This window comes from Elaeis guineensis, chromosome 1 (genome assembly GCF_000442705.2).
Source record: "Elaeis guineensis isolate ETL-2024a chromosome 1, EG11, whole genome shotgun sequence".
In the NCBI taxonomy this organism is placed as follows: Eukaryota; Viridiplantae; Streptophyta; class Magnoliopsida; order Arecales; family Arecaceae; genus Elaeis; species Elaeis guineensis.
In genome coordinates, this window is record NC_025993.2 from 20,066,509 (window position 1) to 20,085,938 (window position 19,430).

General features: G+C 34.9%; 1 protein-coding gene across 1 annotated transcript; it reads right to left on the minus strand.

Annotated features, from left to right (window-relative positions):
* Positions 1 to 1,399: 1,399 nt before the first annotated feature.
* LOC105032676 (L-type lectin-domain containing receptor kinase IX.1-like) lies at positions 1,400 to 4,148 on the minus strand. Its single transcript, XM_073251224.1, is given in 4 exon segments — positions 1,400 to 1,623; positions 1,626 to 1,655; positions 1,658 to 1,981; positions 2,422 to 4,148. Coding segments are annotated over 4 exon segments (2,145 nt in total). The 5' UTR covers positions 4,118 to 4,148; the 3' UTR covers positions 1,400 to 1,528.
* Between the last annotated feature and the right edge of the window lie 15,282 nt (positions 4,149 to 19,430).

Sequence of the window (19,430 nt, forward strand, 5' to 3'; positions counted from 1 at the left end):
ATCTTCTTAGGAGCAATGGAAGGGGAAAGACCATGCACTGAGGGCCATATTTATATACTAATTCTACCGGATAAATAGGCATGCAGCACCATAGGATTCTAATAATCCAGTTTAGAAAATGGCAACAGTTCTATGTAATGTGTTAAATAGAATATAGTAACTAGTTCATGTAATAGTTTTGAATGTGGTGACTAGAGGTTTAATCATGGTAGAGTATGCTTGAGATAAGTTAGGAGCAAGAAGTCAAAACTTTGTATAAGTTCCATTGTAAAAATTGAAAATTTGGATTTTCTTACTCTTAACGTAGAATAATTATTTGGCTAGAAATTATCGAGAGACTAAAGGAGTTATTTGAATCACAGTAGACAGTAGAAGTATGACAGTAAAGTTGTTTTGAAATTGGTTAGAAATAATAATATTGAGGGATATGATATCTAAGCCCACGACCATGGTTGAGCTAGGATGTGTACGTGCTAATTATTTGACAATTCAATATGTAAATTTTGCGAATAAAATTTTATTAAGTTGGGAGGATGTGAGGCTCAGGTTTATACTTGGCCCAAAACCCAACAAGGCCCACCCTGAAGCAGTGACCTCGTATTGCGGAACTCAGAGGGGGCACCATATGCCCTCCCTTACCAGAAGACAGGCATCCTGCCTTCTTCTTTTCCCATTACCACCCACCTGTCTCCATTGCACTTCCCTCTTCCTCCCACTCCACGTATGGCGCCCCTTTTGCCCTCTATCTTGATCTTTCTCACGCTCTCTCACTTCTCCTCTCTCTCTCTCTCTCGCATGCCTAAGTTCCCTTGGCCCTCTCCTCTCTAGTTCCCTTCCTTCAGCACCACTTCCCATGCCATGTTTCGTCTTTCCCTTTCCCACAGAGCCCCGTCATCTCTCACTCTCTCTTGCACTCTCTCATTCTCATATTTCTAATTGAATGATGGCCGTGATGTTGTACTTCTTATATTTCTTAACATTTAGTGTGTAATATACCTCTAGAAACTAAATCTTTGGCTAAAGATTTAACTAATCGATGATCGATAACCAAATATATGATAGAAATTATGTATGGTATATCTTTGGGGAAAAGAAATATCCATTGCATAACCAATATTATCATAAACAACGTGACATCAAGTGCATTACAAAATGGTGATATTCACGAAGAAGTTAGAGAATTTCTTAACATGATTGATTAATTTAACATTATAGACCTTAGAGCGCTTTTGCATTAAGCACAGCCAACAGTGTTAAAGATTAATCAAGATAATGCTACAGCCATTTTGAGAAGTAAATTGGGTAAAAATCTATCACAAAATTAGGAATGTCAATTGTCAAGAACAAAAATTACTTTACCAATGGGCAGCTATAGACAATCATTGGGAAGGGCACATGATGGCATTGAGAAGCAATTTTCTTACCATGTTACTGATAAACACATTAGATTAATTTGCATGTCCCATGGATAACATATCAAACCTTCTGGAAAAAAAACAGCTCAATCTTAAAAACTTGTTTCGGTTTCTTACTCACAATAACCTCTGTATGTGTTTGAGTTGGAGCTTGAAGAGTGGCTACTTATTGAAGGTCCACCAGATGATGATGATGATCCAGAGATGTAGAAATATTTGCTGGAGGAAAATATATTGCTACGGCATTCTTGGTGGCAGATCAGGTAGTGAAGCATCAAATTTAAGAACATTAACTGCTTGTCTCGTTGATGGTCTCAAATTATAATCAGGATGGGCACACCATAACCCTACAATCATGAAGCGCTCCATTTGTTTTTCATCAAATTCTGCCTTTAACTTTTTATCCGCTGCTGTTAAACACATTTTTTTTTCATGAAGCTCCCAAACCCACTCTATCAAGTTTACCCTATCTTGCCTCTCTCTTATGTCAATTGGTTTTCTACCACATGCAATTTCTAGTATAACAACTCCAAAGCTGTATACATCGGATTCTCTGCTAGCTTTTCCTGTAAAATAGTATGATATATTTAGTTAACAAAAATTAATTTATATTTATGATTATTAATTTCAAGCTAATTAAAATAATTAATGTAGACCCAACTAAACAAGTCAACTATGATATAGAATAGGGAAAGAAGATTAATGGTAAAAATTCTCCACAAATAGGACTATTAGATTCTTTTGCGAGCTAAAATCAAACATGGCTATTCATGCGATTGGGATACCGGTGATTGGTCTATCTTGTAGTGGAGCTGATAATGGATCGTGCACATGGAAGGAGGCCTAGACCATAGGGCTGCCTTGGGCTCTCCTTGGTCTAGGCCCAGCTACAATCAGCAATTCAGCTCTACTAGCACAAATGAAGCATCTCTATGTATAATTGTCATCAGAAAAACATTCATTCAGAGAGCCTTCAAAGTGCAGCTAGAATTATAATATTACCTACCTGTAGTAGCATATTCAGGTGCCATGTATCCCCGGGTCCCAGCCATGACCGTTGTTGGCAAGTTACTATCGTGATCCACAAGCCTTGCAAGCCCAAAATCACCAAGCTTAGCATTGAACCCTGAATCCAACATCACATTGCTTGGCTTGATGTCTCTATGGACCACACACTGCTCCCACTCTTCGTGAAGATAGAGTAGTGCCGAAGCCAAGCCAAATGCAATCTCGTACCTCTCCGGCCACGTGAGCAATCTCTCCTCGCTGTATAGATGGTAATCAAGGCTTTTGTTAGACATGTACTCGTAGACAAGTAACAAATCACCTCTTTCATGACAATAGCCAATGAGTTGCACAAGATTGCGATGCCTCAGCCTGCTAATAATCGTGACTTCAGATATATACTCCCTCTTCCCTTGCTTAGAATCTCTAGAAATCCTTTTGATTGCCACTTCTTGATTCGTATCATGCAACACTCCCATGTAAACCTCCCCAAAACCTCCTTCCCCAAGCTTTGCCTCCTTAATGAAATTTCTGGTTGCAATCGCGAGTGCCCGATAAGAAAATTTCTTTGGGCCGCCACCTCTCTCAAATGCATAATTGATAGTCAATTCAAGAGCCATATCTTCTTCTTCTTCCATCCGTCCATTAGCCCTCCTATGCCATACTGCAAACGACACTAAACCCAACCCACATAGCAAGATCCCAATACCAACAGCAAGCCCCACCGCTGATCTCATCTTACTCTTCTTTTTTCCTTCAGAAGTTTCATTAATTGGACTAGGACCAGGACTGGGAGCACGATCCTGAGAACTCAAATTGGAGGAAATGAAATCCCAGGAATAGATGCTATGCTCCTCATAATAGATCCCGGTGGAAGCTGAGAAACCAATGGCTACATTCTCAGGCAGGTACTTCCTCAGGTCCACAATATAAAACAAGCCCCAAGTCCTCCGACGATTTGAAGCATTACTCATGAGGAAGACGCTCAGATTTTGAGTTATAGCATCGTAACTAATGGATGCAATGAATTGTACATTCTCTCTGATGCTAGCATTCAAATCCACATGTTTGATGGAAACAATCGACCAAATGTCGAAGCCCACATGGTTGTTGCTCGAATCGTTGTACTCAGGGTTCATGAAACTATCAAATTCAACGGCTACAACCTTATTCTTCGTTATATTCTGGCCAGTATTTTTAAATAGTCCAAGAGTTCCACCGGATGAATTCGATGGGTCCTCAAAAGGGAAGGGTGAGAGGAAAAAGGCAAGCCCATCGGCACTTACATTTTCTCCGAAGCTGTTGATAGTGAATATGAAATTTGTTGTGAAGTTGGCAAGCGTTCCTGAAGCTTTGTCCCAGAGAAGCACCGGTTCAGAGTATATGGCTCTTCCAACGCTACCGCCAAGGTTAACGCCCATCTGGTTCTTGGTGAGTTGGACGATGCTGCCGTTAAAGTAGGCGTCGCCAGAGAAGCTTAAGTTCGGTTGGTCCAGTTTATTGCCAGTGAAGTTGAAAGAGAGTGGGCTTGTAAGGGGGATTGGGATAAATAACAACGGAAAGAGAACTAAGATCTGGAGAGGACTAGACTTGTAGAGAGCCATTGCTTGGGAAGTGCAGGAGGCTTGCCAAGCTCTGTTTTTGAGTGGTAGAAAAACGATGGAGCTGTCCATGGAGGTCAGGTGGGCCTTGGTCATTTGAAGAGGGCAGATGCGCTCGGAATTGAAAATTTTCTAATGTTGAAACTTGGACGGACACGATACATTTCTGGCGTGACGGGAAATTGTTGCCTGGACATAGACCAGCACAAATCTGAGAGCGCGTGCATGGTGGATTACGCTCGACCAGGAATTGAAATACAAGGGTTAATGTGGCGTGTTATCGACCGTGGGATTAGGGTGGTCTTCTTCTTAGACGTGTTTAAAGGCTCTGAAGACTCCGAAGACTTATTTTCTTTTCCGAAAACTTCGAAGACTTGGGAAAAGAACTCTGAAGACTCCGTGGGATTAGGATAGTCTTCTTAGACGTGGCATGTTATCAACTTCAAGCAGTGAAAAAAATTAAAGACTCCGAAGACTTATTTTCGTCATTGTTTTATGTATTTCTATGAGATTGTATTTGAATATACGTGTTTAATATCCTGAGGTGAATTGAATTTTGTGTTTTAGTTGTATTGTGTGACAATATTGTGTTGAAAATATATTTCTTATAAAATGAATATCTATCATATTTCTTATTTTTTAATACACCTGTAATAATATCGTTATTTTAGATTCATTAGCGTATTATGGCTTACGATCCGTGGTATTCCGATCCTCGAGATAGCAGTATTCTTACATTGCAGGAGCACCATCGATCACAGACTATTTTAGATGGCGGTGTAAGCATTCCAATCTTATTTACTATTTAATTTTTTTTTGAAAAATCATATACATTATCTAATTATTATATTTTATTGCAAGAGCCCAGACACCTTCGTCTACGATGATCCGATGCTGACTTCTAGAGGATAGAGGACATCCCACATAGAGTGCTAAATTATTTACGATATCTTGGATTTTATAGAGTATATCGGATTGGTCGTATACAGATGGACGTTGGTCTTATTACTGCTTTGCTTGAGAGATGGCGTCCAGAGACACATTTCATCTTCCATTTGGTGAGGCGACCATCACTTTACAAGATGTCAGCATCCTTACTGGACTACCAGTTGATGGCGATCCAGTTACCGGAGTTGATCCCACGTTTACCATTCCAGAGTGGCAGGCTTTGTGCTTGCGATTGCTAGGATTTGAGCCCGACGCATACTTTTTCGATCATTCATGACTTAGGATTGAGTGTTTGGATGATCGTTATCAACATTTTCATATTGCGGATGATGTACCAAAGGAGATGGTGCAGCAGTATGTTAGGGGTCAAGTGCTATGATTATTAGGTGGTGTCCTATTATCCGATACTTCATCGAATAAGATGAAGTTGATGTTTTTGCTATTATTAGAGGATTTAGACTTCTCTCGTAGACTCAGTTGGGGCAGTGCAGTACTAGCTTGCCTATACAGAGCTATGTATCGAGATTCTTATGCTGATCAGAGCGAGATTGATGGTTATCTTGTATTATTATAGATATGTGAATTAAAATTTTTTATTTTTAATATTCAATTATATTTTACATTGGGTATATCATGTATGATTTTTTTGAAATTTGCAGATTTGGGTATGGGAGCGTATGCCGACTATCAGTCCATTACAACGACAGTTGCTCGAGATGCCATCAAAGTAGCAGGATCCTGATGTTCCATTTAGACTAGACAGACCATTGGGATATAGGTATAAAAATATTACTTTTTTTATTTGAAACTTACTGTTTTAAATTCGATAAAATTTATTTAACATGAGTAGATTGTGAAACAGATGGAACGTTGCATTCAACGTTCATCACATATCGACGAGAGTGGCACAGATTTATAGGTGCCAGTTGGATACATTAGTTGATACATATAGACAGGTAAATTTTAAATTTTTTACAAATATTATTTTACAGTATTCATAATCTATTAAAATTTTAGCTTACTAATTTTTTTTATTTTAACTCTATCAATTTTTGTGGGAGTCATATACAGATAAGATATTGGCTATACTGCCGTAGATGTGTACAGTTGGACACGACATATGGATTGCTAGGGTGCCACTTATTTGTTTTGATGTGGTAGAGTGACATCTTTCCGATCATGTCCTGCGGCAGTTTGGTCAGATTCAGGGCATCCCAGAGCAATTTGATACCAGCCCGGGACTTCATCGTATTGATCGACGAGAGAGAGCTCGTATTGACTGGCGTATCAGACATACAGAGTACATCGATATTTGGGATGCACGTCGAGATCACATTGTTTATGATGATCCTATTTTAAGAGGTCGTTCATATACCGATGACTACATGGCTTGGTTTTTTAGCATTACGGTGCGAGTCATTGGACAGCCTCGGTATGTAGTTCCCGGATACGAGGATGAGAGTTCTACTGTGCGTCTTTTGATAAGATTACGAAAATTACTTTATGTTATTTGTGTTATATTTTTATTTTATATTTTACAGTATACTGACTATTTTATTTTTATTTTGTAGACTGATTCTATGTTGGATCTTGTGTTGGACGCTCGTCATGCTTTATCTACAACTGATAAAGACGAACGGATTCGGATACTGCGGGAGATAGAGAGAACAAGTTTCAGAACATTGGTGGCGATTGGTGTTGATCCATATAGCTATGCGCTTGGATATGGAGCGACTCCGACGCCAGATATGAGATATACGCTGTCACCATATGTTTCACATATGCCATCACCGCATATTCCGCAAATGTCATCATTAGATGCTGCACAGATGCCACCGCCTTTTGATCCACAGATGGCAGCGCCTTCTCTTCCTACATCCCTCAGATGACATCACCGGATACCAGTTGGCCACATGAGTATGATACTTTTTTTTCAGGTCCATCCGTGTATCCAGATGAGAGGGTTGAGCGGGTCACTCAGTCCATAGAGATCCGACAGCATCAGTTATTCCTGAGCAGCATGATCAGCAGATCTCCTCCACTGATATAGGGGAGGAGCCATCACAGCAGGAGTAGGAGCAGCCGGTGAGGACCTTCCTAAGAAGATCCAAGCGACCACGGACACCACGACGTCCTTGTGGGACTTAGTCTTTGTTAGATTTGTACTTAGTATTTTTTAAATTTTTATTATACTATTTTTTATACGTTTGATATTTTTATTCTATTTAATAATATTAAATATTAATTTTATTTTATATTATTTAATTTCAAGTGATCGGATATTATGCTTTGTGCATATGGATACACATACTCGAATGTGTCTTAGAACATTAGGAGAGAAAAAGTTATGATAAAAGGACTATAAAAATTATAACATAAATAATAATAATATATCGAATAATTTAATTATGAGATGAATCGGATCATACTGGTACATCTCGATCTGATACAGGCACGAACAGGTACATATAGTGTGGTATGAGAAAAAAAATTAATTAATTTTAAATAGAAAAAGTAATTTCAAATGATGTTTCTTATTTGAATTATATTTTTTATTTTAATTAATATTAAAAATTTTATTTTTTTAAATTTAAAATTTTAATTTTAATTTTTTTTATTTTTTTAAATTTATGACTTCTTTATGGTACTTTTTATTTTTTTAATTTATTATTTTTTTGATTTTTTTAAAAAAATTAATTTTAAATGGAGAAAGTAATTTGAAATGATATTTTTTATTTGAATTAAAATTAATTTTTTTTAAAAATTCAAAATTATACTTTATATTTTTTTTACCATTTGTTTCTCATCTTTTCTTTTTTTATGGTATATTTTATTTTTTTAATTTTTTAAGATTTTCTTTGAAATATTTTTTTAAGAAAAAATTTTAAAAAGAGAAAATAATTTGAATTTATCTATTTCATTTGAACTAAAATTAAAATTTTTATTTTTCAAATTTTAAATTTTAAATTTATATTTTTTTCTCATTTTTTGCTTTTTTCTCTTTTTGGCATTTTTTTAGGTATTTTCTTCCTTTATTTAGAATATTTTTTAAAAATTAAATTTAAATTAATTTAGTTATTTAAAATGATATTTTTTATTTGAATTATAATTAAAGTTTTTATTTCTTAAAATTCAAAATTATAAATTTTATTTTTGAATTAGAAATACAATTCCTATTTTTTTCAATTCTATTCTTTTCCCTTTTTTCTTTTTTTATGGTTTTTTTTATTTTTTATACCAATTTTTTTCTTTTCTTCAGATATTTTTTTAAAAAATAATTTGAAAAGGAAAAAATAATTTGAAATTATATTTTTTATTTAAATTAAAGTTAAAATTTTTATTTTTTTAAATTTTAAATTTATAATTTTTAATTAAATTTTTAATTTATTTAAATTCAAAATTATAATTTTTATTTTTTTCGTATTTCTTTCTCAATTTTTCTTTTTCTATGATATTTTTAATTTTTTAAATTTTTAAGATTTTTATTTAGATATTTTTTTAAAAAAATAATTTGAAAAAAATAATTTAAAATTATCTTTTTTATTTGAATTGAAAATTTAAATTTTTATATTTTACAATTCATTCAAAATTAAAATTTTTATTTATTTATAAATTTAAAATTATAAATTTTATTTTTTTTATTTTTTTTATTTAGAAGAAAAAATTAGAAAACACCATTTTGAATGGTGTTTTTAAAGACGTCATTTAAAAATTATATTTTTTTATTTTTTTTTTGAACGATGTCTACTTAGAAAATGGAAGTGACGTGACTTTGATAAAACGTCATTCAAAATGATATTTTTTTTTATTTTTATATTAAATTTATAAATAAATTAAAATTTAAATTATTTAGATAAATAATTTTTTTTTGTATTAGTTAAGAAAATGACTCCCTGGTTCAGACAATAATTTCTCGTGATGGCTAGTTGAGTTGACGCATGTTTGGAAAATGACGTGCCGGTCGCAACACGGTAGCATGAAGGCCGATAATATACGGTGCTGTGCTTTCTGAGCAGTGAGCACCACCCCAATTTTTTCTTTGCTAAGAGACTTTCGGTGTCCCTCGGCAATTGATGAGAGGAGTGCGTAAGAGCTTTTTCCTACTCTACAGTATTAAGTTTTGAAAAATTGATACTTCCCTTGTCCAACAAAGAAAAAATTAATTCTTTTGATAAAAATGAATCAGTCATATAATTTTTCTGTGAATATATATGGAGGGCCAGAAAATAAAATATTTTCTAAAGATTAAAGGACCAAACTCAAATCCAATCAAAAAGTATTTCTGGAGTGCTCCGCTTCAAATGCAACTATCTAGTCCGCTATTATGTCCATCTTCGAAAAAATATATCTGATGGTCAGTACTGTACATCCAATAACAAGACTGCGATATCTTGAAGAAGAGAATGAGTGGCACCTCTCCTCACACATCCTTGGATTCAAGTTATCACTATCGCCGAATCACTCTCAATGATCAAATGATCAGCTCATAGGACCTGCCATGCACATCAATAACCCTAGTCCAAATTGCTTGGAACTCAGCATTTGGGACCATGAGCTCAAAGAAATGGCTGCCCGTGATGGCAGCAAATCTGGATCCAGGGCCTCATGAAGCAAACTTTTTTTCTTGTTGAAAAACCGCATATATTAAATTTAGAAAACGAACCTTTTGCACAGCAGTGGCAATTGGAGTAGTCTTTCTCTCCTGGGATCTTCCTAGCATAGAATTTCATATTTGAGTATCATTTTATTCCATTCATTCTCTACATGCATGGAAGACAATCAACTGAAACTGGCCTAGCATCCCCTGAGCTGTTAATGCCATTAGATAGTTATATCCAAAAAAAAATGCAGAAAGTTTGCTTCCTATTATCTAAAAACACGCAGAATTCCATAGATAACCTTTTATTAGTATCAAACTAGATGACAGAAAATTTTCCAACCTATAAATCGTATCCATGTCGCTATCTATATAGAAGGTTATCGAATAACAAACATACAATTTCATAAATAACTTTTTACTAGTACAAAACCAGATGACAGCTATAAATTTGCCAACCTGCAAATCATACCCTCATCGGCCATCTATTTGGAAGGCTTGTGCAAATACATGCATTTTTATTTATACAAAAAATTATTTAATTATTGATCAAATTTTATAATAAGCTAGTTAACAATATTACTTCTAATTTTACTGAAAAGAAGGAAGAAATTTCTTCAATCCACTCAACTCTATTTTTTCTAAAAAAATAAAAATATAAAAAAATAGCAAAAGTGGGATCTAAGTCTATTTGTCCTTCTATAATGAGTTATAATATTGAATTACAGAACCTCTACTTATACTAGTGACGTCAGCATTTGAACAATTCAAGTCACATTTATCTTCTAATTAAAAAAGAGTATTTTTTTGTGCACCACGTGTAGTGCAACAAAATTGATGTGGAGTGCATAGTCCAATCATATTGGACCACGTAGCACAGTTAATGATGGGACAGACATTAATGCTGCTCAACTTTTTTTCTCTAATTTTCAAGGACGAAAATATCCTTTTTTTCATAGAACAAAGAAAAAATAATGTTATTACTTCCTAATATCTTGTATAACTTCCTATAAATATATATGATATCTTAAATAATATATATGGCTTTCTGTATTTTTATGACAATCTAAATAATATATATGATTTCTTCATATCTTGTATGATTTTTGGTAAATATATATGACATCATGAATAGTATATATGACTTCCTATAAATATATATAACATCTTGAACAATATATATAGCTTTCTAATATCTTATATGACTTTTCATAAATATATATGACATCCTGAAGAATATATATGATTTTTTATAAATATATATGATATCTTAAATAATATATATGACTTCTTAATGCCTTATATGACTTTCTATGTATATATATGACATCATAAATAATATATATAGCTTTATGATGTCTTATATGACTTTCTGTCAATATATATGATATCCTAAATAATATATATGACTTCCTGATGTCTTATATAAGTTTTTGTTAGTTATAATAACCAACAGAATGTTATATAAAGATACAGAAAGTTATATATATTATTTAAGATATTATATATATTCACAAAAAGTTACATATATTATTCAGAATGTCACACATATTGACAAAAAATTATATAAGATATTAAAAAGTCATATATATTATTTAAGATATTATATATATTCATAAAAAATTATATATATCATTCAGAATATCATATATATTCATAAAAAGTCATATAAGGTATTAGAAAGCTATATATATTATTCAGAATATCATATATATTCATAGAAAGTCATATATATTATTCAGGATGTCATAAAAATATAAAAAATTATATATATTATTTAAGATCTCTTATATATTTACAGAAAGTCATACAAAGTATTAGAAAATAATAATATTATTTTTTTATTCTATAGAAGGAAAGATATTTTTATCACTAAAAATTAGAGAAAGAAAAAGCCGAGCAGCATTCAATGTCTGTTTCATCATTAACTGCACTATGTGGTCTAATGTGATTAGATGGTGTACTTCACTTCAATTTTATTGTACCGCATGCAGTGCACAAAGAATTTCTTTGAAACAAATATTTTTTTCAATATAGACATAACTAATGAAAATCTTCATGAAAAATCTATAACCCTACAAAAGGAGCACTTAAGTTTCGAACTGGAGTTCCATATTTTATGTGAAAAGAATGCTTGGTGTTCTTTATGCAAGGCATTCTGATTAGGATGAGAATATCTAGACTAGTTTGATTGATAGAAATAGTAGAAAGGTCCATTATTTAGGACCCAAATGGGAAATTAGAAAATTCTAATCTTCTCATGTTTGGGCTTTCTACTCCCCAAAAAAATAGGGATAGAGAATGAGAGAGAAGAGGGCTGCTCATCCACCCAATAAAAAGAAAAGAGAAGAGAGAGAAGTTATGCCCCTCTCTTATTTTTCTATCTCAACAACCTATTTTTCTCTCTCCACCTCATTCATGGGTCCTAACAAATGATCCCATCTCTCTTTTGCTATGGACCCATATTGACTGTAGTGATACGACGGGCCGTTAGAACCATCATCCCTCCCTTACTGGGTATTCTTGAAACCCACTATTAATGATCCTTGTCAATTAATCTTGGATATTGATTGTGTTTTTACTTTATGATCCTTTGATCAAGTTGCTTAGATCAGATCTACCAAGAGCCACTAAGCACCATTACCCAACCAACCACCTTCTTTTTCTCTCCCTTGAAGTTTTAATACCATTGAAGTTATTCAATACTCCTTAGAGGTTCAAGTGATTCACCTAGTTAAATTCTGAGAGTTCAAGGTGAAAGAGCCAAGTAACCCTGAAACTCTTTACTAGCTGTTAATTATTGATTTACATTTGATGCTTAAAAATTTATAAAGGATGAAAATGATGTTTGACATTAATGACTTCATATTTTTCTAAAAACTAAGTATTAAGTGAATGATATTATGAAACTCATGATTTATTGTGAAATAATGGTTTTATGAATATTTAATAGTAATATTTTGTATCTGAAATATTTTCAACTTACTGAAACTAAATATGCCCTTCGAGAAGTCCATAAAGGTGTATATGGAGACCACTTAGGGGATTGGATCCTTACATATAAAATACTGAGGTAAAGATACTATTGGCTCATGTTGCAGAAGGATGCTACTCAATTTGTCAAAAAATACAAGTAATGTTAGAGGCATGCTAACATCCAACATCAATTAGTTGTGGAACTATCCTCAATCAATGCTACTTGGCCCGCTGTCCATTGGGGGGAAGACATTCTTGGTCTTTCTCACAAGCAATCAGGCAAACAAAATTTCTTATCGTCGCTGTTGACTCTTTTATAAAGTGGATCGAGGCAGAGCTCTTAGCTTGGATCATGAAGGAAAATGCACAAGGTTTTGTGTGGAAGTCTATTATTTGTTGATTTAGAATTTCTTAAGTCCATATCATCGACAATGGCCAATACTTCAATAATGTCTGATTTAGAGAATTCTACTCCAAATTTGATATCAATCGTTGTTAGATGTATGTCCTAGAAGTCAATCTGACTGATACACTATAATACTTCTGAGACACAATTTTGTAATTAATATATTGATTTGATCAATAAATGGGCAAGTTTTTTTTTTCATTCAAGATTGATGTGTCCTTGAATCGTCCATAGAATTAATACTCTGATATATATTCTCAAGATATTAAGAATTAGAAGCATGTATAATTAATTTCTAAATACTTTCGATCATAGTATCATCATGAGAATGATGATCGATTCGGATAGACCGATACACAGATCATTTTTTTCAGAATAGATGAGTCTCTAATCTCCAGTATAGAGATATTAAGCGACGAGTGCGAGTAGTTATTAGAGAACAACTAGTACTGAGCGTGACCATATGAGAGATCACTTAGATTTTTAATCGATCATCAATGATTGTCTCAATGTTGTAGTTGTGTGAGTGATTCTTTGATCTATGATGGGATGACTGCTCACAGTAAGACTACTGAAATTTGTCTGACACATAAACACGACCTCATTGAGATCTTGTAGTGGATGTTGGTGATAGTTGATCCACTACAAAAGTAGGGTGCGCATCTAAATAAAATATATCGACCTTGATAGAGAGGAGTAGTCCTATGAGATTCGAGAGGCTAAGTCCGAGAGTCTGTAGCCACGGTAGTGTGATTGATGAAAATTTTTTTTATGAGGATCACAATTGAACTTGAGCTGAACGAATCTACATATGACTGATGATGAGGTTTGTTGATTTATCCATAACCTGCCATCTAGTCGAAACTCATGATAGAGGGACTGAATCATATGTTAACTATACCTTAAGATTCTTTTTCGGTTCTACTAGATTGCTATTACATACTGTTAGGTGTCACTAATGGATTATGAGAGCTCACTAAGGTTGCTCAGGATCAACAATCTTTGATGAGTTAGAGTAGAATCGTTTCGATCTATTTAAAAGAGTTTTAATGATACTTTGATAGAGATCTTTGCATATCTTACTACCAGATAGAATTAAACCTATGGAATCTCACAATAAAGAAATTAGATCTAGAATAAGTAATTGAACTTATGAAGTCTCAATTGGATTTAGAAAAATCTTATTGGGTTCAGGATAACCTTGCTGGCATATAGTTGGATCCAATTTTTTTTTTATATTTGAATTATTTATTTGATAAGATTAATTTAAGTTAACTATCTGCTAATAATCTAAATAAATTAGATTTATTGGGCTTTAATTATTGAGTGCGTAGGGTTTTGGATCATATGGATTAAGGGATCAAACCCTTAATCAATTTTCTTGATTATTTGGATGGGACACCACTTGATTTGATCAAGTTAAGCATGCCCACTTAAAAGAGGGCGTGTGGGATCAGACTGGAGCATCCCATAAGTGCCATGTAGCATGTGCAAAAGTGGGTGCAAAGACTCCAATAGTTGGCGCCTAATGGGTTTCCTAAAAGGGTCAAATAACTAAGGAAATAAGGATTCCTAATGCAAGTAGGACTTGTATTAAGGGGTTATTTAATTTTGAATATGATTCAAATCTTTTGCCTATTTAAAGAAGCCTTTCCTAAGGCTCCTTAGATCTGATTTTCTGCAGCCCATGCCCCCATAAGAGCTCTCCATGCCCCCTTTCTCTTCTCCCTCTCTTCTCCCCTAAGGTTCCAATGCCCAAAGGTATTGGGCATCCAACATCTCCACACCCAAGAGGAGCTTGGGCATCCTCTTGTTTGCTGATTTTCAGGTCTTGATTGCTTCATAATAAAAAAAAAAGAGCAAAAGAAAAAGAGAAGAAAAGATCAAGAAAAGGATTAAAGAGTTGATCGCGATCCAGACTTCATTCAAATTCACAGGAAGATTGTTCTTAAAAAAGAAAGATCAACATTAAAGAGGACTGTTCTAAGCTGATCTTGCATGGATACCCATATAGATCGGGTACTTACACAGCTAAGAGAGAACCTACTCTCTTCTAGATCTAGATTTGAAGAAAAAAAATTATGAAATAGGTATGTGATTCGATCACATATTCAATTTCAGCATAAAATTTATCATGTGTTCAATTTCAGCATATGAAGTAGATCCTTGTGTTTTATATTTTATGCATGCATGATTAAGATTAAAAAATATTTTAATCTTCTATATCACTACATCATTTAGAAAAAAAAAATTTAAAACATACATGCATGCCCCAACATGAAATTTCAATAGTGGTATCAGAGCCACGGATTTTATATGCATGAAATTGACATACATATTTTTGAAAAAAGTTTTAAAATCTGATTTTTTTTTGATACATGAGATATATAGATAATTATTTTGAATCTAAAATTTATTTTAGATTTAATTTTTAGTTCATATATTTGATATGAGAAGGTATGCATAGATCTGAAATTTATTTTAGATTGATTTTTAGTCCATATATACATGATATGTAGATGCATACATAAATCTAAAAATTAATTTGATCTAATTTATGATTCGTATATGAGATGTATGATCATATACTTAGGTCTAAAAATTAATTTTAATATAATTCATGATTTGTATATGAGATATATGATATCATGTTATGATCTGAATTTTTGTTTAGATCCAAATTTACATACATATATGAGATATATGCTTGCATGTTAAATCTAAAAATTAGTTTCATAATTAAAACTTATCTTTCATGTAAAGAATTTAGATCTAAAATTTAATTTTGAAATCTCAAATTTGTGTTTGTACATGAGGATTTTGGTTATGAAAAAAATCAAAAATTAGGTCATATAATTAGATTGCATTTAGAGTTTTTGATTTGAACATAATGGGTCTGATTCGATTAAGTAATTGATCAATCTAATTCAAGTGTTAATTAGGGTTAGGTCAATTAAGTTATAAGATCATGTAATTATTGTTGATCAAATCAATTAAATCTATATGTAGAATTGATTAATCTAAGGACCTAATTCGGATCGATGGCTTAAATCTGATTTGCTTAAGCTAATCTATTTGGATCAATTGACCTGTTGGTGTCTAAGATAAGTAATTGAGAGATGATTATTTAATTGATTTCATTCACTGATCTGATCAATTTATTGGTATCTAAAGAAAGCAAGGGGGACCCCCACCGATCTCCACTTATCTGATCAATTTGAAAGATTAAGTCTTGAATAAGGTTGCTTGATGGTTTGGTTTAGCCCATGCCAATTAGATTGATCATTTGATGACTGATTAGATGAGACCTAAATCTAAACCTAAACCTCCCTATAAATATTAAGTCCATAGGTTTTCTACCCTTATAGAAGTGCAGGCATGCTACTGGTGTTGATTGTTATCGACTGGTTACAGTAGTTCAGTTGCACCGAGAACACACAACCTTACTATTAGCAAAGAGTTGCTCCAAGATAAAGATGGGGTTGGACTCAATAACTATTAGGTAAGGGTGTCAATGATGACCTTGCACCTGCTTGTGAACAGTGGGTCAGGTTTAACTAAGGAGTGTGGTCAATAACTGTTAGGTGAGCCCATATGACTTAAAGACTAAGTCACTGCAACATGCTTAGAGAAACATCTGGGCAAAGAGTTATCCATGCATCGGTGTGTATGTTATCAATAACTGTTAGATAAGGTATATTGTATCGGTGGGACCACAACATCCACTAGAAATCCAGTTATCGCATTAGGATTTTCATTTTTCACCCAGAGAGTGGAGGGATCCAAAAAATTAGTGGGAGTTATTATTTACTTCTTGAAATCTCTAGATCAAATATAAATTTAAAGTATAAAAGTCTAACTTGAATCTCTACTCTCGCAGCTAAACCATATCAGCTTCAAATCTTCTAGCCCGCATCCTTGAATCCAATCGTTTGATCTGAACTAATTATAAAGACTGACTAAAAAACCTCAAGATTGTCTTGATTTCTGAAAAACTAACTCATGTACTTGATCAGGAATCTCTAGTGTTACCAAACCATCCTGCTGCTGAGCAAAGAACAGCTTATGAAAAGTGGATGGATGAAGACAACCGAGTTAAGTGCTATATGCTAGCATCCATGTCAAATGAGTTGCAAAGCTAGCATGAGCATATATCCACTAATAGGACTATAATCACTCACCTACAAGAATTATATGGTGAGCAGAGCCGTATAGCGTGCTTCGAAGTATCCAAAAGACTCTTCAATTTAAAGATGCACAATGGGCAGTTTGTCTATGAGCACTGTATGACAGTGATCAAGGATATTGAGGAGCTTGAGAAGCTCGAACTTGATATGCAAAAAAAATTATGGATGAATTTGATCCTTCAATCTCTTACGAGTTCATATAGTCAATTTATTATAAATTTTCATATGAATAAACTTGATTGCACTATACCTGAACTGGTCAATATGTTAGCCACTATTGAGGAAACCTTAAAGAGTTCAAGGGATACTGTTTTCGCTGTGGAGCAGACTTCTTTCAAAAGAAAGTCTGATTGAAAGAAGAAGACTAAATCTGTAAAGAAACAGAAGAAAGAGAGCAAGCCAAAGAAGGTTGAAGAAGGCTGAATCAAAGAGAAAGTGTTTCCACTGTGATGCTTGTTGGTGCAGAATTCCATCAATGTCGGAGAAGCTGGAGTCGAGGGGATCGCGTCCGCCGTCAGGACCTGCAAGGAAAGTCTAAATCAGAGTTGGGGGTGCTCCAGCAAGACCCTCCGATGCTCAAGTTAGTACTCTGTCTCAACAGAAATGGAGCACTCGAATGAGATTTTAGCAGAGTTTCGAGATAGGGTTTAGAGCTTAGAGAAGAACGTATCTGGGGGTCCCTTTTTATAGACGGAGAGCGTAACTGATTGACAGCGACGTCTGTAACTGCCTAGTAGTGGGCCGTTCGAGGCCACGCGGAGTTTGTTACGGAGAGTAGTGGCGTCAGAGGGTCGTTCAGGGCCATGTGGAGTTTGTTATGGAGAGTGGAGTAGTGTCCGTTGTCGCGACTTGTCAGAGAGTGGTGGGGCCATGTGGAATCTGTTACAGAGAGTGGAGTAGTGCCCGTTGTCGCAACATGCCAAAAAGTTCGGGCCTGACGGCTGAAGCTCGGCTGGGATATCTGATGGAGCGAAATGGCTCTCTGTCTCAGCAATCTAAGAGAAGCTCGGATATTTTTGAGGTTGCTGACGAGTCCACTATTGTCGGATGCCTTGGGCACTGATACTGCAGGCGGAAGTCATCTACTGTAGAAGCTCGGATGGAGACTTTCTGTTGGAGAAGTCCGACAGGAGTCCGATTGCTACAAAAGTCCGTCTGAAATTTGCCTGATATAGAAGCTCGTCTGAGGACCGTCCGTCGGAGAGGTCCGATTTCATGAGGAATCCGACAGAGGGTCGACTGACAGTGGAGTTCGGATGACGTTGTGGAGGTTCGTCCGCTAGAGGAGTCTTGAAGACACTGTGGAAGGTCGAACATTGGAGGAGTCCGGGATTCAATTCTATTGTAGAAGTTCGGACAGAGTCCGGCTCTTGTAGGAGTCTGAAAGGAGGCCGCTTATTGTAGAAGCTCGGACGAAGACCAGTTGTCATGGAAGCTCGGATGGAGATTTCTTATTATAGAAGCTCGGAGTAGAGACCCGACTGGTGGAGCCTGTCCATTGTAGAAGTTCATTTATGATCCATCCACTTTAGAAGTTCGGATGGAGTCCGGCTCTTGTAGGAGCTCGAATGAAGTCCACTTGTAATAGAAGTTCGGAGTAGAGATCCAGCTGGTGGAGCCCATCTGTTGTAAAAATTTCACTGAAATCCATCCGTTATAGAAGTTCGGCTGGGATTCGAATCTCATAGGAGCTCAGATGAAATTCGAAAGGCAGTCGACCGTCGTAGAAATTTGGATGGAGTTTGGTTACTATAGAAGTCCTACTGTTGGAGATGCTCGGACATTGACGAAGTCCAGAAGAAGTTCGAAGTAAAGTCGTTCGCTACCGGAAGAAGTCTGGAAGAGATTCAGAGAATAGTCGATCACTGTAGAAAATTGACTGATAGTGAAGCTCAAAAAGTGTTTGGAGCAGTCCGGTAGATGAATGGAGGAGCTCATTATCGGAGAAGTCCGGATAGTATTATGGAAGCTCGGACGGTCGGGGGAGTTCAGAAAGATGCCACACAAGGTCGGAAGCCGGAAGAGCCCTGGAAGGGTCGGCTTTTTACGAACTTCGGCTGGGGGTATTTTATACCCAACACCAGTCTCTCTACTTCCAAGTTTGGGTTCCGAATGAAGGAAGTACAGAAAAAATTTTACAGCCGAAGTTGCCTCCCTCGATTCTGTACTTGGTTGTTTCCAGATATTTTGGTGTTTGGCGCGCTGGTGCTGGAGCCTTTTCAAATAGAGGCGATCCGAAAAGATTTTTTTAGAATTCTCTGTTGGAGCATTGCTCTAGGTACGATACAATAATGA